Consider the following 20567-nt stretch of genomic DNA (forward strand, 5'->3'; position numbering starts at 1 on the left):
ATAGTTAACAATGGCTCAAAGATGGCAAACAATATTTTTAAATAGTCCTGTAGTGCGAGTGTACAGTACCAATTTGTGCAAGAAAGTTTGCCAATGTGTATCATCTAAATTTCACTGCAATGAATTTTCACAAAAGAATATCTTTTAAAGATTAACATTTAGCACTGGATACCTGTTCTAAACTTGTCTTAATATCATTGATGTCTGCCATAGATGCCAAGTAAGTGTTGACAATACCTGCCTCCTGTCCAACACAAATAATAGTAAAATAAAAGATGACCCTCAACTTCAAAATTCACCCAAAATGGTGCATTATGTTATGTGCATTATCTTATGCAATTCAAATTTTTAATGCAAATAAAATCAATTTAAAGTATTGATGCAAAATATACATCTGGATGCTTAGTCTATTTTCACAGTCCAGAACAGTGCACAAAATTAAACTGAGCACATCATAAAACAACTTTCAAGAAACTGATATTTATTCACTGACAATCATAACAATGCTTCTGTAAAGTATGTTAGAGTATGATTTAAAAATGCAGTTTTGCTTCTCTGAAAACCAACGTGGAAATGAAAAAAATACAAACTGAAAAAACATACAAGTGTCTTCAACAGATGCCAAAAATTCCTTACGAGAGCCAGGTTTTCTACTTGAAGGAAGAGCTCAGTCAGGGCACGAACAACAGACTGCTGCATGGTGTGGCAGTCTTCTTTTCCACCTGTCATCTTATTGTAAAGAACCCAAAGTGGCCTGAGCAAGCTAAGGTCAGTCTGCAGCCGGGGTGGTGGTGTGGGATCAAGGGGAGGAGGAAGAGAAAGAAAATCATTTTTGTGACCAGGAGATGGAGGGGTCTTCGGATGAGTTGCTGAGAGGCAATCTCTCTGGGTGGCAACAATGCGCAGCAGAAGCTGAATGGCTTTCAGGCGTTGGTTTGATGTTTGTTTGCAAGCCACGTAAGCCAGGCTCTGCCAAAGATCACCCAGAGGCAAAGAGCTGGGACAAAATATAAATAAATATTTAAATCATCTGTTAGATTATGTTGCAGTATTTGCATGGATCCATGAATCTCTTTCTGAGTCATAAACTGTTCTGCAATAAATATGCAATAATACTTAGCGCTACTGTAGGTATTAGTACGAATACTCACACCACCACAGGAGAGGACAAAATGGATTCTAGAACGGTGTAACCAGTCTCAAAACTGTCTCTTGTGCCAGCAGTCACTGTGAACTTGTAACCCCAATAGGGTGATGATAAGTGGTCACCTTCCATGATAAACTTGAAGTAAACCATGTCCCCTAAACAATGTTTATCACGTTTATTTTCATGCAGGTTGTAGGAGTGAAAGTATTCTGATTTTAATTCTTCTTTTTTAAGATGAAAAAAGAAATTCTAAAACAACAATGCAATATGAATCCCAAACATGAATTATAAGAATTTCATTTCTCATAAAGTAAAAACTGAAATTCAATCAAGTGAATTGTCTTCAAATTGCTTTTCTTACAGTTTTTTACAATGACAGAAAAATTTTACAAAATATCTCTTTGTAGATTAAAGAAGTGAAACTCACAGCTACTTGCTGCATTTCCCCAAACTGGCATTAATATTGTTTAGTAAGGATGAGAGAATATGACAGCAGCCTCACCTGGAACTTGAAAACTGCTCCAACGAGGTTTTGACCCACTAAAAGCATGCACATCTGTTGACATATCTTCTGAGGTGGAGAACTGGAGAATATCTGTATCTTCTGCTGTAGAACATCTGTGGGAATGACACAAAGGTAAAAGACTTTCTTAATACTACAATAATTGGAGTTAGATGTTAGCACAAATAAAATTCCATTTTGCTAACTAGCCGAAGTTCCTTTTCATCCACATAATGATGCTAAGCTGTTTATACTTAAATACTCTGTACAAACATCTGGAGAAACCCAGAGCTCATGCCAGATTTCTCTTCGCTGATTTTTTCTTCTGCTTTTAACACTGTGCAGATTCCATCTACCTCACCAATAAACTCTCAGGATCCTGGACTTTTTATCAAACAGGTAACAGAGAGTTTCTGTTAACGGTCTTCTCTCAGATCCTGTTGTCACCTGTATCGGTTCCCCTCAAGGCTGCTGCTTGTCTCCATTACTGTTCATACAGTATAATAACAGTTGTAGAAGCACTACAGATAGGAACTTTCTTGTAAAATTTGCTGATGACTCTGCCTTACTGTCTCTTTTGTATAATAGCGAACATGATCATAGTGGCACTCTTCCTGACTTTGTTCGCTGGTGTGACGAACACTTTTTTGTCTTGAATGTCTCAAAGACTTAGGAAATGATTTTTAACTTTCGGATGAACAGGCAACAGGCCTGAGGCAGTCATCAGTATTATCCATTATGATGCCATTAAGGTAGTCAACTCTTACAAATATCTAGGTACTATCTTTGATAACAATCTTAAATGGGACATTAATATTGACATGATCCTCTGTAAAAGCCAACAACATCTGTACCTCCTCTGGAAACACAAATCTTTCTCTGTTAGCTCAGTCAGCTCTGTCATTCTCACTCAGTTCTATTAGTCCTACATTGAAAGTCTCATCACTTTTTCTTCCATCTTTTGGTTCCACAGCCTCTCCCTAGAGAACAGGAACAAAGAAGTCTCCTTTGTTAATATCTGTTCCAAGATCACCGGAACCAGGCAGAGGGATCTGGCAGCCTTTTGTCATCAGCCAATCCTCAGGAAGGCATCACGCATCCTATTTCTGATCATGTGTTGGCATGAGAGTTTTTTATCTTGCGGTCTAGCTGTAGGTATGTGATGCCGGTATGCAGAACCAATCATCACAGCAACTCATTCATTCCACGTGCCATTCACTTGATAACTCTACTGGCCATTATCTTGTACTAGCCTGAGATGGCAACTGTACCTCCTCTTGTTAGGAATATGTGTATGTGTGTGAGAGAGAGAATGGGTGTGTGTGAAATTTATATTATATCTTTTATATCATGTATATCTATACATCACTGCTAGTATGAGCACTATCTTGAATTGCCCCTGGAGATCAGTAATTCTTATTCTTATTCCTTTACACCCCCAGTTGGCCACAACTACACCACGTCATCGGATCCAGTTTTGGGCGTCCCTTCCCAGTTGGGTCCATGTAGGGGATCAATAACATTGTATTGTACTTTCACTGCTTTATCTTCCCCAACCCTCCATGAAGTCAGGTACCCATTTTTCATTCCCGACAGCTGGGTTGATGGAGAAAAGTTTGCTGTGCCACACAGATATCAAACTGGGGCATCTCTCAGTTCAGATGCCAGTGCTCTAAATACTTGGTTAGCTGCTTCCCGCCCCTCCCATGACAATGAGATAATTCTTACTCCAAAAAAAAAAAAAAAAGAGAGAAGAAAATGGCAGAATCAGGGGGGCCCAACCAAAGGCCCGCAATGCAGCCTGCTCATTTTTTTTAACCATGCAGACACAACATAATTTCATTTTTAACACCATGATTCTAGCAAAACCGCCATGTTCGGCCCTCGGGCGAGAAAAGGTTGGGCACCACTAGTCTACATGCTTATCAGAAACAAAAGCATGTAGGTACTTTTCACAGACAACTGGTTTTGCAGTGTTTGTCTTACTTGGTGTCAAAGGTGATGGTTAAAAAAGAAGCCCCTGGCAGCTGTATCTTCTCCACTGGATGTCCACTTGTGTAGTTGTGAGTGCTCTCTCTTACTACTGCTGACATGGTCACCTCCTCCATGAACTGGCTGGCTGTGTAGGCGATGGGAATGAGGCTGTTTGGGTCACAATGAAGGATCACTTTCTGCACCACCTGCATGTAACAGTTACATTTTTCGTCCCACAAATCTGAACATGAAAAATGTACCTACACTTGTTTCCTTTGATGACTTTAGTAGACAATAACTATGACAGAGCACCACATTCTCTTAAAACCTTCACTGTCAAAGACATTAATTTTCTTTACCATGTTCAAATAATAGAAACTCCATCTCCTACATTGGATACCTCTGACTTTTCATCACAGGCACCCAATTTACTTTAAACTGTAGACAGCACCATTTTACCTTAAAATCTTTCCAATCAAAAGACAAATTAATCAATTTTCTTTTTCATGTTCAAATAATTGAATTTTTATATTCAGTATTTTATTCAGGTATTAAAATTACAAATATGTACTGACTTACCCTGCAAAAAAACTCTTTATTCTCTGACTTATAAAGGAGGTCAAGGACACAGGGCATGTGTGCCACCTCTCTACAGCCTAGAAGAGTTGCATTTATCACAGGGCCATCTTGAGGCCAGTGAGCTAACAGTCCTGTTAAAACATGTCGGGCATACAACACTGCCATGGCCATGTTTATCCGTGCAAGATAATCACGCGAAGCAAAGCGTCCATGTTTCTGAAGTTCCTTCTTCAGAAGCTCACCACTCCTTGTGCGGCGCTGCTCACTTATTTCCCCTGCAAGTCGATCTGATGGCAGAAAGAGATCTTGGTGTGTCTCTCCAGTTTCCTCTTTTGCAGCTGAAGGTCCGCTGTCAAATATTTTAAATGCTATCACTTTCATCACCACGTAATCTTTCTTCAGAGACCATGCAAAATTTAAATTTAAGCCGCTTGTTGTTCATCACAAGCACTGTCTTGTTGGGCATGATGAATTTAAACAAAGCTCTTTAATAACATGTGCAGCCTCATCTACTGTGTGGTCTAATGCAACAGATCTAAGAGACAAATGGTGAGATTAAAAAGAACTTCATTAACAGCATTAAAATCTTCATGTAACACCCATGACTACACTAACATTTGAATGCAGAAGATTTTAAACATGGCTGAGGAAACAAAGTCGTTCTCATGCAGAGAATCCTACCCAGCCATAATGAAAATTATCATATTACAGGAGTAATGGAGCATTAAAAGGCTTGGTAAACAGGGTTATCCATAATAAAAATACACCAGTTTTCAAAGCACAAGGAAACAAAAGGTCAAATGTAAAATTACTGACCTCCCAGTGCGTGTAAGAAGAGGGTGGAAGTGGATACCAGTGTCTATTATCCTATCCTGTGACTGCTTTTCCCCAGATTTGCTGCCTACAACACCCCCTCCTTTCCTGTAGTTAAAAGAAAGAATACATTTAGCACATAGCTTTTAGAGCGTTTTCTTCATATACATTCTTCAAAATCATCTAACAAGATTCTGTTCTAACAAGATACATGAAAATGGGCAATCAATACAATGGTAACAATAAACTCCTTCCTCATTCAGCCTCCAGCCTTTAAATTCTATTTTTGTAACAGCAAATGCAGTCTTCAGACTTGCTTTGGTTATGACACAAAAATGATTAATTTTAGTCTCTGTGTCCTAAACTTATCCATATTCTGTCGGATGATCAGATACCAAAACTTTCTTATAAACACGCTCACCATTTTTCTATCAAAGATGCAATTTCTTCAGAATTTTCAAAGCTGAAACACAATATGGAGAGAAAGATCACAAAGATTCCTTTGCCTTATTCAACGAACAAAACTGTTCATTCCAATATTAATAATATGTGATTTATGCAGTGCATGATCACACTCTGTGCTTGGGACAAAAATAAGACAAGAAAAGCATATGTTGAATGGAAGGATAAACAGAAGTACTGATAAGTAATAACAGACAAAACACAAGACGAAAAGAGGAAACAGGTAGCAAACATTAAGGGTTGAGAGTTTCATGAATCTGTACTGCTCTTGAAAGAGATGTTTTTAGTGCATGTTGTTTAGAGAATGTCATGGTGGATTTCACACCACACAAGAGGCAAAGTTGCCTGCTACAGTTGATCACTATCAACACCATAAAGGTCACTTAATGATTTGTACATTCTACTGTATATTTTGTTTAGTATTAAATATAGTGATGATCCTTCACCTGACTGACTGGAGGGGTCACAGTTCTGTGGTATTTTTGTCTTATCTGACATCTTCCTGTTGGACTTGTGATTGTGTATGTTTTTGACGTGCCTGTCATCATGTGTTTGGAATGTGGTGCCTTTTTCATTTCGGTGGCTTCCGTTCCTTTCTGATGTACAGACCATGATCGCCGTGGTTCTGTGGGCTTCATGTTTGCTTGACCGTTGCTCGGTGAACTTTTGGGTGTGCTGGGGCTCATACATTGCTCCAGTGCGACTGGTGCTGTCTGTTGGATATGCTATTTGGAACTGCATTTGCTATGGAGTGCAGTCCAGCTTGTATGATTTGCTTGATATTTGGGCTGCGGATGGAAGCTTCTAATGTATGTAGATGTTGCCCTTTGGCGTGAAGTACACAGTCTGCTCTAAAAACCTACATTGTTTTGTCGTCACCTTATTTTGATGTCACACTACCTGTTGTCATTTGTGAAATGCCCTGAGCTTGTCAAAAAAGCAGAATAAGGTGCTATACAAGTAAACTTCTATTTATTATTAGTATTACATGTTATTTTCATTGTATATGACCTGGTTTCAGTCTCTAAGGAAAATTCTTATGATAAGAGTTTACGGCTCACTTCACCAGCTCTGAGGTAGTCAGTGTATGAGGGGCCATTACTCTAGTCACGCTGCAAAGGTTGGAAATGAAATGAAACAGATTTTAAACTGTTCCTAAGACTCCCAATGCACAAAGATGAATCAGTTACAGTAACTGACATACACATCACTTGGAGAGTGCTTCACCCTCACTTTTCTAACACTATGCTTGACAAATTATGAATATCAAGGTGGTAGGGTGAAGACTGTTGTTCAACAGAAACTGATGTCTCATTATGGTTAGAGACGTCTTTTGATGAACTGATGTTTTGTAAAAGCTATTTTTATTTCAGAAATGATAAAAAAGTGACATAAAAAGACACTAGAATGTGTTTGGGCATCAAGCACAAGGTGTTAAGAGCTGAATACAACATTCAAATGTTTGCCCCTTTCTCTCCAGTCACCATATACTTACTTTTCCATGATAGCCTTTATCACAGCTTCCAAGTTGCCTTCGTTCATCTCATACATAACACGAAGCACTGCCATAGGAACTTTCAGATCATGGTGTAGAGCCTGCAATAGCCACAGTTCACACTCAGTGACTCTCAAGGCATGTCAATTTTATTCTCAACAGTCTCTAAAACTTCCTTTCATCGTACTCTCTAGCTGTAGTCCATGCACTTAAACTAATTTCAGCAGACATTTTCTCTAATAAATGACACCAAAAAAACTTGAAAGAAAATATATTTCAGTAAAGAGCATACAGCTTACTTTTACTACTCTTTAAACCAATTTAGAGTTGTAATACTTGAACTTTTAGAGCTAGCAGCATCTTTTCAGTATGATTTGAAAGTTAACATTTATCAAAAAATAAGGAAACTTGTCAAACACTCACTTCAAACAGGCGTTTTGTTTTCTCGTCTAGCTTTCCAAAAAGAACTTTTGTTTCATCTTCATCTTCCCATGACAAGGATGATGATGAGATGTCTTCATCAAACCTTTCATCTTCTTCTTCTTCCTCATTGTCATCATTATCTTCTTCTTCATCTTCACCTGTATCACTTTCTTTTGCTTGCTTATCTGCCATTTTCTTTCCCTCCATGTCCTTTTTGGTGAGTTTAGATTTCTTGTTGCCTGGTGGCTGTTCCTCCTGACTATACAGCATCAGTGATAGGACCTTCATCATAAAAATGTGCATGCTAATGTAAAACTGATGCAAACCCTCTTATGTTCTGAAGTAACAAAGGTGGCAACGCAATGCCCTGAAATAATTTCTTCAAAAATGCAAATAACATAAGTATGAGAGACAAAAACAGGATTTATTTTATGCAGTAACATTTTTATTTTGAAGAGTTGTATATTGCAGAGAAACATTAGAAGTTAAAGATGTTGGGATTCTCGATGAATTTTAACACTACACTATGCACATCATTTCTTTTGTCTCCTTTACATCCTTCCACTGAATATATCATACCTCAAGATCCTTAAGAAGCCACTGCTGACTAAGGCCAGTGCCTTTGCTGGCAATGGAAACTAAGCTCTGAATAAACTCTGCACGAAAGACACAAGGGACAGCAAAGATCTTGTTTGACTTCAGCCAGCTGTTCAATGCCTTCAGCACCAATGCTAGCATCCATAAACTTTCTACCGAGGATTCTTCACCTGTATCAGCAAAACAATGGGAATGTAATCAACATATTTCTTCTGTAAATCTAGGATAAGCATCAATTTTTACACAAACTGAAGCTTAATCTTCCTTTTCTCACCAAAATTTGCAGTAGTATTAAAAGGTGTGAAATGCACAGATTGGGTAACAAAACAATTTAGGTATCAAGCAGAAAATTTATGACAACAGAACTCACCACCACGTATCCTTGCAACTGCTTCCATGATAAAAGATGTAAAATGACTAATGTGAGTATCCTCCCATATCTCAATCACTTCATTTTGACATGAGATGAAACTGTCTTTGACCTGGAAAAAAAGTACTTGTTACGAGAAAGCTAAGTCTTGCTTGTCTGAGCATAAACAAAAAGGGCGAAATTTCATTATCAATTTCACTTATTTCATTTTATCCTTCCCTAGCAATGAAAATTGCACATGTGGTTAACAAAGTTGTTTTTCAGCAAGTACTTAAACATATGTTCTAAAAATATACTCTTTACAAAAATAAATGTTACACAACTTAAGTTTCAAATAACTACAATAATATTTTACATGGAACTTTCACTAAAAACTACTCACTGTGTATCGCTTGCGAGTACGACGATCAACAATGAGAGACAAATGTTTGTCAGGAAAGTGCTTGATTACCACACCCTTTTTGGTTTCAAGTGTTGTGCGGCTGTACTCAACCAGTGTTCCTACTGTCAACACCTATCCAAACAAAACACTCAAATGAGGGCATGCACAAATGTGTGTATTCCCACAGTGCTTTCTTGGATAAAGTATTTTTTTCCCATTTTTTTATTTATATTGTGTCTTTACTTCAAAATCCAATCTAACAGTTTCAGTTAGCATCCTGATTAAATGCATTTTCTGAAGAGCCTCCACAGATCACAGTGAAGCCCACAGTTATAGTGTAGCAGATAGAAAAATAGTTAGTGCACAGATGTAAATGGCAAAAAGGGGTGCGTGCAAACACACACTAGATGGTTTGATCCCCACGTGGTGCAGGATATCTCCCATAACTGACCCAGCCATTAAATGGTTTACCAACCCCTTTAAATGGGTCTTAGAAGGACAGATAAACACTGGAAAAACACACACACACAAACTGAACAAATATGAAAAATAAGCAGACCCCGAAATAAGTGCCAAATTTAAAAACCTAATTTCCCGTTAAATGAAACGTAATGGACCAACTTTTTAAATTCTAGTGATATTAAATTTGTTTATCTCCAATAAATCATATATTCCCCAATGAAATAATGTGTAAGGACCATTAATTCAGTTTGTCTAAAAACTGCATAAAATGGCATCTTTGCAAATATTGGCCCCATCTTGGGTTAGAGAAAGGCATGTAAGAAATAAAATGTATAAACCATGACTGGTAGTACTCACTTCTGGAAAGCCAGCCATAACAAACATGGCATAGATTGCTTTCAAATCTGGCTTCTGCGGCATAAAAGGGAAATTCAGTGTATCTACCATAGCATATTAAAAATACTTCAAATTCTTTGTACTACATTTTCTTTCCTTAAATGTCCATAACATTTTATAATTATTTTTTGTGAACAATTAATTACCATATAGTCTACTTTTAAACATAATTAAATTTCTTTAAAAATTATTCCTTCAAATGCTAACATCCCCATTTGGATATTGAGACTAAACCCATCACACAGAAACCTTAATTGTAGTTGCTTGTTTCATGTTATAACTAACCACACTTGATGCCACAAGCTGTTCTATATGACCAGTGATGTGAGAATGGACTGCTTCTTGCCATGCATCCGACTTGGACAGTGTTCCCAAAAGACGAGCAACAGAGCATGCCCACTCAAGACCACTGAGAAAACATTAATAAACTCAATTTTAATTTAGCAACTAAATATTCTTCCTCCATCATAGCTAAAAACACACAAACATTTTCTGACATGATTCATATAACTGGTTAACATATGATTGTGTGTGTGTGTGAGAGAAGCCAACAGGAGAAACAGGAACTGTTATTGTATGAACTGCAGAAACCATTTCATGGATTTACTTTCTACTTTGAGTTCCACTTCACTTTCTCCAACATTTTGTTTCAAAAAATGCAGCTGATAAAACCTTACTCTTCGTGAATATCACACCAATAAAAGCACTCATACTGAAGAACTTTCCAATTTCAACATTTTTTTTTTAAGAAAGTACCTACGTTTCAAGGCATTTGGCTCCAAAATTGAAGAAATGTTCAACTGTTTCTTGCCCTGGTCTGGTTGGCTTCTCTAGATTCTCCTCAGAGCCTGTCTGGATTGATTCTTTTAGAGATATTCCAGTAGTCTGCAAAAGGTATCATTCACTGAATGTACAGCATCTAATAGAACTGCAATTACTGCTTTTATTATCATTTTTTACCGAAGTTAGCTCTCATTTTGTATACATCTTTATCTAGCAACTTTTCCTACCATTGAAGACAGACTCAAAGCGCAGTAACTACACATACTCAAAAGTGCCCAAGCACACACTTTAAGAAGGAATTAAATGCACCTTACAATCATTCAAAACACTCACACACACCCACACTAAACAGCATACAAAATATCTCCTCATTCTTGTAATTACATTTTTGCTTCAATAACTTCTTGGCCTATCCCCTTTCTCTCTTACAATTTCATTTGCTTTAATTCACGCATTTACTCAACCAATTGTAAGCCTGAACAAACTGCAGTTATTTACCCCAGTTTAACATTCAGCGATAGATCATGCCTCTGTTGTCATTAATCTCTCAATTGATCATCCAAATGATCTACCTTTAAAATTCAGTTTATTTTATTGAGAAATATTTTAACAAACCTTGATGTCTGAGGAAGCCAAAACACGAGCCAACAATCCCATTGCTAGGTGTTGCGAGTTCATCTCATGTCCGTTGTCACCCCTAAGAAAACAACGTCTTTTTTTCTGGTGCCTCTTTGCGACTCAATAATTCATGACAGTTTATGCTCTAGTGTAAAAAACAGTATTAAATTGGCATTCTACATTCAACAGATCTGTAGGGAACTGTCTTTTGATGTATTAAGTAGCATTAACAAAGATTTTAGGCATTAGCTGCTTCAAAGTAATTTTTTCAGTGAAACTCTGGCAGAACTCTATAGCAAAGGGAACAACTGAAACAACAAGCAGACAATGTTTTAATAGACACCTGATCAGAGGAAATGTCAAATTTTAGATACTTATCTTATACCCCAGCCTTATCTTGGTGATTCCCAGAAAAATAAAAACTTGTGCGTGTAGAGAAAATGTATCGGAAGATCTTTCTGATCAGTTCCACTACAGTTCTATAGCCTTCAGTTTTTACTTACACAGGCAAAAACTAGGCCTTATGTTAGTCATGCACAGGTTTGGAGTACAACAATGAATAACACTGGTATATGTGAAGTATCCTCACCTGTACACTCTCAGCAGAAGGTTGATAAAATATGAATCGGTGAATGGATAAGCATTTTCTGTTAAGACCTCCTGTTCAGCAACAGAGTTAAGACAAGACATAATAGCATCTACAAACTAGGTTCTTCATCCAGCAATATAGCATTTCTCCAAATTTATTTTCTCTGGGACCTTATTCCATACCTGAGACTTCACCTGCTTTTGTTCTGCAGCAATATGTTAGCATCTTTTCATATTTGTATTCTTTTGGTTCTTTATTATTATTTTATATTTAAGAGACTTTATCTGCTTTTGCACTGCAGCTGAAGTGCTGGGCAGTCTTCACATATGCTGTATTAAAGTGCTGCTTTAGAGATTCTACTCAATCTCAAGATCCCACTTAACAGTTTCAAAAGGTCCACTTAATAATGCAGCCTCTTAGTTGCCTTTCACAAATAGCAGTGTAGTTTACTTGGGAATATACCTGGGACTAACCAACTCTTTACTGATTTTTTAATGACTTCTTTATTTTATGGGGCATAATGCCCACAAAAATACTACTAGTACAGCTTAAACCAATGCATATCCACTGTGTAACCGCAAAGATTATGGCACATTAGCAAATGGTTCATGAAGTTCAGAGCAAAAAAATTCCTATCAACACATACAAACAAATAATTAGTTGAGTTCATAGTATTAAGGCATACACAATTCACAATCAAGTTGAGCAAACTGATTTTTAATGTTTTTATTCACAGTGGTGAACCATCTTGATGGGAGAAACTTTTTTCCTACACACAAACTCAGGGAATGAATTCAGTGTCTAAATGTTTAACAGAAATAAGAACCATTCTGCACCACACTTTATTAATTTTGCATCCACTTAATATAAAAGATATCATCACTATCATTCTTACTTTGTCTTTAGGTGGTATCATGGCTCCAAGCAATCCCATAATCCTTTCCTGAGAATGTGTAGCGAAAGATTCTTCCTGCCTTGTCTCTAGTGGCAAAGTGCTCATCCGCAGATTGGGCGTGCCATCAACAACCACATCTGAGAACACACAGACAAGAATGAGAGGTGAACAAAGACTTCAAACAACGAATGATGGCATAGGCTGGTGATAAAACCTACAAGTGGACAGGAAAATGTGCACAATTTCTCAGCAAATATGCAGTGGAAAGCTGAAAAGGGTGGAGGAAGTAGGGGTTGGCTATATCATGATATCATGGCAAAAAAATAGTAAAGAAGAAGTGAATAACAAATGCGAATTTAATTTTTTGCTCACCCTCAGCTTCCAGTGGCACTGAATCTAAACACTTGGCAGATATGGTAATACAATGGTTCTGGAGCTGTGCAGCCAAGCGAATATAATCAGCATCAATGAAGTGCATGCAGTTGTCGGTGTTGTAAATGATGTCACTAAGGCTGAGGCACACAGATGTGAAGAGAAGCCAGATATGTTGGTGAATGTAGGCCTTGATGACGGAGTCTGAAGCTTGAGAGTTCTTTACTGAGAAAACACAATGAAGGACAATATTTGAACAAGTCAGACCCAGACTGGTAGTGACTTAAGCATAACTGTGACTTTTCTGTTAAACGTATTCTCCAAAGAGAAAATTAGTAACATCATCTGTGCTTCATTAATCTTGCTTGTGTAACTTAAGCACCACAATAATGCTGATCACCTACTGAATTTACTTTCTTTAAATGTAAATTAACATTTCCCAGCCAAACCTGATTTATAATCTGTTGACAGCACAGCCATTTTTTCACCCATTCCACCACCTTTCTGACACACTAGTCATAGGCTTAATCATAATCATAGTCATAAAAAAAGCACTCCTTAATGACAGGAGACTGTGAAGAATTTACTTTACATAAATAACTAACATAATAAAATAATACACACTAATAACAACTTACATTTCACAAGAGGTATTTCAGTCACACAGTGTGATGCTGAATGACTGTAAACAATGAAGATTTACACGAATCATTATTAACCATGAAAACCCTCTTTATTTATATATGTGGGACTGAAACTGAAAAGCATCATAACACACAGGACATAAATAGTATGATGAGTTTCCGTAAGAAAGTCATAGAAAAAAAAACCCAGAAAGGACAACTGCAAAAATTCAATTAGTTTACATGCACAAAAACACATTCCAATATTTATTATTAGGTATAAATAAGATTTTAAGGATGATAATTATTTCTGAACTTATTTTTAACTTATTGTTTTAAGCACTCTCTTACCCAGTTGGGAATTCTTTCTTGGCATGGCAGCCTAGACAAAGATCAAAGTCTTCACAGATATTGCAATGAATGCGTGTTCCAACTATAAAGGCCTGGCACTTGTTGCACTTGTATCTGCTCGAGCAAAAGCATAATACTGCATAAATTCTGCACAGTGTGTACGTGTGTGTGTGTGTGTGAGAGAGTGCATGCTAATGTTGGCAGTAAGAGAAAAACAAGATTTTTCTTAGTCAAAACAAATACTTTCAGGTTCTCATTCCTTTCTATACTGAGGGAAATAATGTATGCATTTAATCTGCGAAAGATAAAAATACAAATGATTTTTTATGGACAGGCTGACAGAAACAACAAAGTGGCTGTAGTGAAAAAAAAATGTAAACAAAAAATTTCTTTGTTTCACTGATATCATCCTTACCAATCTTTAAAAACAAATGAATGAAGACAGGTAAGATGATCTTATATAGTTTATTAAATGCAAGAACATTATTATTCTACATTAAATTATCTCAGCCATCAAAAGCTCTTACACGAGGTGAATAAACTCATGGTCATCAGAGTGCTCTCCTTCTGGTTTAACTCCCCCTGTGTGCACATAGAGAAACCTAAATTTTTCAAAATATACATATAACAAATTGAAAATAATTTTTATTTTTTCCAAATGGTGTTAATGGAAGAAATTCCAACATTAAACTGTTTGGTCTGCTAATAATAAAATAAATAATTAATATTTATATTACTTGAACAAAAAATAGTTGAATTAGTAAAGCACATTTCTGTGTGGATAGGAGCTCCATGTGCTGCTAATGAAAGACTACAAAAGAAAGAAGACAATACAAGAAACACAAACATCAGCAAACAGATGACACCATGGCAACCATGAGCTAAGTGCATGAATAAAGGACTCAACTTGTAGAAAAATACACCAACCTGAAAAGCATGTTGTACATAGGTCCAAGTCAACACACTGTACACAGCGGTATCGGCGCCCCGGTAATGTGTTCCCACACCCATCACAAGTTATTTCCACATCTAGCAAGTCTGAGAACCTTGCAATGAACATCTGGATAGCCTGTACGTAACACAAATAGGGATTATCCCATTGCATCAAACACTTTCTATGCAGAATATTCAGTCTAAATCTTCAGGCAGAATACAAAATAACGACATAAAAGGAAAATGCCATCAGAATATAAAAGTAAATGCTACCAACTGATTATATAACAAGGATAAATAGTTAAAAATATGTTCATAAGGACTCTTCCAATGAAAAAAAAGCCTCTTCCGTGAAAAAACAAAATCTTCTTTTCCTAACAGTCATCAGTCCTTTGAAATATCTGGAAAACATACCATGTCACATGCTAGTCAAATAGAACCTGTCTAGAATTACATCCACTGACATCTGTTCACCTTCTTCTCTTCCTTTGAAGCGTCTTCTTCTCTCTTATACCAGTTGCTGAATCCCTTTGAGCACTCATCAAACCAGTGCAGACATTGCTCATAGTCTTTAAGCTCTTCTTCCTTTTGCTCACTTCCAACTGTCACATCACGCATTTTCACTGTATCTGTAGACAGGAGGATACAAGAAAAAAAATCTCTTCAAGCACAAAAATGCATCCCAACTTTATTACCATTGTACAGTTCTGCCATAAAACTTTTGCAAAATGAATTCACACTTTTTACAACTGCAGAAAATAAAAGACATTTTATGAATGGAAATTATAGTTGTTTTATATCAAATGATTCAGCCAAAAAACATCAGTGCAACAGTACTTGTAAAACAAAACACAAAAGCTATTAATAATCATCCAATTCATCTAGACACTTATTTCTGCTCTGGTTTATAATAATTTATTAGATTTTGTTTCTCGTACACCTTTCTGATCATCTTAATGTACAATAGCTATTTAGCAAAACAGAAAGGCTATTAAATAACTATGTTTACCTTTCAACATCGTGAAAAACAATTCTGGCAATTTGAGTTCGCTGATAAAAGACAGATCATATGGCTGCAAAAAAAGATATTTATTTGCTGCTTAAAATAACAAAACTTTGTTACTATTCTTTTATATTACATTTAATTCACCAGCTAAATTCTCTGAAAATCCCTGAATAAACATGTATGCAATATAAAATTTGAAAAAGCACAACTTTTGTTGCAAAGGGCTGTAATTTCATAGGAAATGTCTGGACTTTAGACAAATAACACCACACATATTGCATAAAACTCACCTACAAACCAAATATATGTTGGCAAGTGAACATCTTGGCTGCAGTATGTACATAAGGTACAATAATTTATGAAAATAATTATACACAGAATGCCAAATCTATGCAGAGATGCTACACCCCCTGCTGCAGAAAATTTGGGAACAGGAGCAAGTTCCAGCAGACTGAAAGCTTGGCTGTCTAGTAAAGCTACCCCAAAAAGGCGACCTAACAGTGCAGCAATTGACGTGGGCATATGATATTGTCCATTCCTAGCAAGGTGCTGACCAGAATCATCCTAAAGAGACTGAAGAATGCCCTCGACAAGAGGATGAGGCAAGAACAGGCAGGCTTTCGGCAAAGAAAATCATGCACAGACCATATTGCTACACTATGAAATATTACTGAACAGTCCATCGAATGGCAGTCGCCACTCTATATGACATTTGTGGATTTTGAGAAGTCTTTTGACTCCGTAGACAGGGAAACCATCTGGAAGTTGATGCAGCACTACAGATTTCCACCAAAGTTCACTGGCATCATCCAGCAGCTGTATGAGGACTCAACATGCCAGGTGATCCACAATGGAAAGCTGGCCCCTTCACAGCGAGGATTGGAGTGAGGCAAGGTTGTATGCTCTCGCCGACAATCTTCCTGATTGTCATAGACTGGATCATGAAAAGAACAACCTCTGATAGCAACACGAGTGTTCAGTGGACCTTGGCCAGGCAACTTAAGGATCTTAACTTTGCAGATGACATCAGCTTGTTGTCCCACAAACAGCAACATGCACAGACAAAGCTCACTCGGCTCTCAGAAGAAGCAGTGAGGACTGGCCTGACAATCAACATTAAGAAGACAAAGGTAATGCGGGTCAATAACAAGCAAGAAACCCCACTCCAACTACATGGGGAATGTATTACAGAGTCTGACCATTTCACCTAGCTTGGCAGCATAGCCAGCAAAGATGGAGGTGCAGATGAAGATGTAAGAAGCCAAATAATAAAGCCAGGCTTGCATTCCCCCTGCAACCTATCTGGAACTCCAAGGCTTTATCTCTACACACCAAGATCTGCATCTTCAACACAAATGTAAAATCAGTCTTTTTATATGGATCTGAGACATGGCATGTGATAGACACCATCGCCAACTAGATTCAGACATTCATCAACAGATGTCTGTGCCATATTCTCAACACCAGATGGCCCAAGAAAATCTCCAATACAGACCTGTGGGAGTGAACCAGCCAAAACCTGCCACCCAAGACATCAGGAAGTGGAAGAGGGGCTGGATTGGTCATACCTTGCGAAAGCCAGCCGACAATTTAACAAGACAAGCTCTGGGCTGGAACCCACAGGCAAGGCGCAGGGTTGGGAGACCCAGACAGACATGGAGGATATCAGTACACAGCAAGGCGGAGGCAGCTGGCATGACATGGTCCCAACTGGAAAGGAACGCCCAGAACCGGGTCCGATGGCATGATGTAGTTGCAGCCCTATGCTCCACTGGGAGTGATTAGGAACAAGAAGAAGGGTTAGAGCTAGGCTCAATCATCCTTATATCAATCGCATAACGTTTCTGATGGAGGCTAAGACTGAACCTCAGCATCCTTCATTTAAAGAAAAAAAACAACCCAACAGTATACTCACAAGTGTTCACTAGTTTTGTTTGACATTCAGACTGAGGGAAGAAGAAAATGAAAGCTGCAAACAGCAGCTTGGATGAAGGTGGGAACTATTCAGTCACCTTAACTATATTGACAGAAAGAGTGAGTGCAGCACACAGCAGCTTGGTGGAAGGCAGAAACCACACAGTTGCCTCAGATGTTGACAGGTGAGTGAGAACAGCACACAGAAGTTTGGTGGATGGCATGAACCACAAAACTGACTCAACTATGGTGATAGGAAAAGAGAAAACTCCACACTGTGGCTTCGCTAAAATTGAAAACCACACAGTCACTTCAACTTTGATGACTTTCCGTTCTTACCAATTCTTTTTTATTTTTACCTTCTCAATGCGTTTCTCAAATGTCTCTCTTGTTTATGTAAGGTATCCTTTATGTCAGCACAATGACAACACACTTTACAATAGGAGAGCTCTACAGCCCACTAAAACTCCTAATACTCCCTAATATTACTATCTCAATCATGCTTTCATTCCCACTGTGTCGTAGCACACATGTCCATTACACAACTGTCACTACTGTCACCAAATAAACATGTGATGAGAGAGTTCCAACAATGCTATCTCTTCAAGAGAATGTTCTTGCTACAATATGTTAGTCTCTTAATATGCTCAGACTCAATAAGGGGAGAAAAAAGACTAAAAAGTGAGTTTTAGTTATGTTTCGCTTACCTGCCACTGTGTGTCCAGGAGATGAAGAAGGCATGCCTGAATGAAGTCATAAGCAGGCAACACCTGAGGATTTACTGCATGTGGTCGCACAGTCTGGAATGGTTCTAGCAGGCGACGCACTAAACAGTAGTAGGAAGAACGAACATTGTTTTCCTGCTGAAGGCCACAGCCATCAAGTCCATCTGCGTAGTGTTTTGCAAATTTGTCTTGGTAACTGAGCATGGACTGTAAGAAAAGCACCACTGGTATCTGTTGGACAAAAACAAATGTCATAAAGCAGAATTTATTCAAGTAAAGTGGTTGAAAACCAAAACCTCATGAGATTTTCATGCGAGATTCATCATAGGTTACATTTATGAGAAAATCTGGAATGTCCTGCTATGAGAACTGCCACAATATGGTGATATCATAGGTGTTATATATGAGTCAATAGCATTTATTTTTGCAGACACAGTATCACAAGATTAAATGGCATAAAAGACTACATTTTTTCAACAAACTTAATGATGAATTATATTATGCACTCTCATAAAGAATTGATGCATACCAATGAAGACACTAGTATATCAATAAACATAACAAAAACAAAAATCAGAAAGCAAAAAGCGTACATGTAGAGACATGTACATGTCACAAAACATTGCAAACCATCTCAATACACTATCACAAATGAAAAATAGTACCTGAAAAATATCATCTTTGCTCATGACTCTGACAAACTCAGATGCAAACATGTACACTCTGCTTAATGATGTTGCAAACTTGGAGCGCTCTTGTAGCATCTGGTGCACTCTATGAAAAAGAGAATGCTTAAGCATGTGAATGCTAAAAAATGGTAAAAATATCTGTTCCCATTAATCAGGATAGCAGCATGATTAAACTGTCCACGAATAAATGTGTTTTAATTCATAGTAACAGCAGCTCTTTATTGCCCTTAAAATTCAATGGAAGTGTTCTCGTTAAATAACATGTCTTACAATGATCCAGTCTAAAGGAGAAAATCAGGTCACCAAGGATCCATGATTCAGTCACAAACAAAACATAGAATCACATAATACAGATAACAAAAATCAACTGTTCTTGAGTTTCACCAGCAAGAATAATTTTTTCTGAATGCACACAGAGAATGGCACTTACCAATACAAGCCCTGTAAATAAGCAAAACTTACCTTTCTGTAGTCCAAGCTGGATCCTGTACAAACTCCATCACCAGACGGAAGGAAGGATATTTTTCACTTATGTCAACCTGTACAAAATTAAATTATTTGGTATCTGAGTATTATTTATTAAGGACACAATACACAACTAACACTCTACATTTGTTTTATTCCCGATGAAGAATGTAAGCATACAAATTTATTTGCAAACATCATCTGCATAATTTTGTCTTTTAAAAGGGTAAAGGTCACCCCATGAGTGGAAGTGAGGAGTTAGAATCGTTATCTTGAAGCCAGCGGATAGTGCCCATTTCTTTTCCCTCATTTGTCTCATCTTCCCCAACTCTACGGAGCCAGGGTTGTTTATTTACCCTTACACTCTCTTCAACTTACCCGTACATTGCTTGTTAACATACTCTTACCCTTTGCTTGTTAACTTACCCTTACACTCTGCTTGTCAAATTTTTTGTTTCCAGACTTCCTCAACAGCTTTCCTGTTTTGCTGCGTAACTGTCTCCAGACAAAAAAATGAAACAGAATGAGCAAGTGCCTCTCCCAGACATGAAAGAGCAAGGTATACGCTTCATGAAATGGCAAGGGTAAAGGAGAAAAACATCAGATTATATAAGGTATCACAAGAGAAATAATGGTAATTGTGGGGAAGGAGGCTGAAATATGTTTGTACCAAGCCAGTAAATACCTCATTTTTGAGCTGCACTCTGGTGAGTCCTGCAAACTTTAACAGGAAATGAGCTTTCTCCATACAAGCAAGCACTGGGTTGTGTTCCAAATTATCCTCTTCTAAAGTAGCAAATTTCTGTTTCTGACTTGCCTGTACAGAAAATCACCTCACTAAAAGATTCACAACAGTAAATGATCACACTGGGAATTTCTTATTTACTTTGTCCACTTCTTTGTCAGACAGGTTAATGCTATGCTGATAAGCAAAGACACCAAACTGGGATTATTTAGCTTAATCCTTTCACCAAAATATCAAACACTTTATAATTGAAAAAA

At 37.5% G+C, this 20567-nt stretch overlaps 1 protein-coding gene across 1 annotated transcript in view; it reads right to left on the reverse strand.

Moving 5' to 3' along the window:
- The window catches only part of LOC112564183 (zinc finger ZZ-type and EF-hand domain-containing protein 1-like), a 52604-nt gene that overhangs the window by 4012 nt on the left and 28025 nt on the right, over window positions 1–20567 (reverse strand). Inside the window, exons 41-71 of the mRNA XM_025238832.1 lie at window positions 20251–20382; window positions 19992–20060; window positions 19563–19639; window positions 19077–19185; window positions 18394–18642; window positions 15776–15839; window positions 15241–15395; window positions 14761–14902; window positions 14361–14415; window positions 13834–13947; window positions 13498–13541; window positions 12860–13084; window positions 12488–12624; window positions 11593–11663; window positions 11001–11082; window positions 10363–10487; window positions 9888–10011; window positions 9564–9617; window positions 8745–8876; window positions 8363–8474; window positions 7975–8162; window positions 7396–7677; window positions 6973–7073; window positions 5437–5478; window positions 5019–5123; window positions 4203–4551; window positions 3636–3829; window positions 1650–1765; window positions 1152–1302; window positions 637–997; window positions 173–244 (exon numbers count right to left, since the gene is read on the reverse strand). Coding sequence (XP_025094617.1) covers window positions 173–244; window positions 637–997; window positions 1152–1302; window positions 1650–1765; window positions 3636–3829; window positions 4203–4551; window positions 5019–5123; window positions 5437–5478; window positions 6973–7073; window positions 7396–7677; window positions 7975–8162; window positions 8363–8474; window positions 8745–8876; window positions 9564–9617; window positions 9888–10011; window positions 10363–10487; window positions 11001–11082; window positions 11593–11663; window positions 12488–12624; window positions 12860–13084; window positions 13498–13541; window positions 13834–13947; window positions 14361–14415; window positions 14761–14902; window positions 15241–15395; window positions 15776–15839; window positions 18394–18642; window positions 19077–19185; window positions 19563–19639; window positions 19992–20060; window positions 20251–20382 — 4233 coding nt within the window. The remainder of the gene's footprint in view (window positions 1–172; window positions 245–636; window positions 998–1151; window positions 1303–1649; window positions 1766–3635; window positions 3830–4202; window positions 4552–5018; window positions 5124–5436; window positions 5479–6972; window positions 7074–7395; window positions 7678–7974; window positions 8163–8362; window positions 8475–8744; window positions 8877–9563; window positions 9618–9887; window positions 10012–10362; window positions 10488–11000; window positions 11083–11592; window positions 11664–12487; window positions 12625–12859; window positions 13085–13497; window positions 13542–13833; window positions 13948–14360; window positions 14416–14760; window positions 14903–15240; window positions 15396–15775; window positions 15840–18393; window positions 18643–19076; window positions 19186–19562; window positions 19640–19991; window positions 20061–20250; window positions 20383–20567) is intronic.

Source organism: Pomacea canaliculata, linkage group LG1 (assembly GCF_003073045.1).
Source record: "Pomacea canaliculata isolate SZHN2017 linkage group LG1, ASM307304v1, whole genome shotgun sequence".
NCBI classification, from domain to species: Eukaryota; Metazoa; Mollusca; class Gastropoda; order Architaenioglossa; family Ampullariidae; genus Pomacea; species Pomacea canaliculata.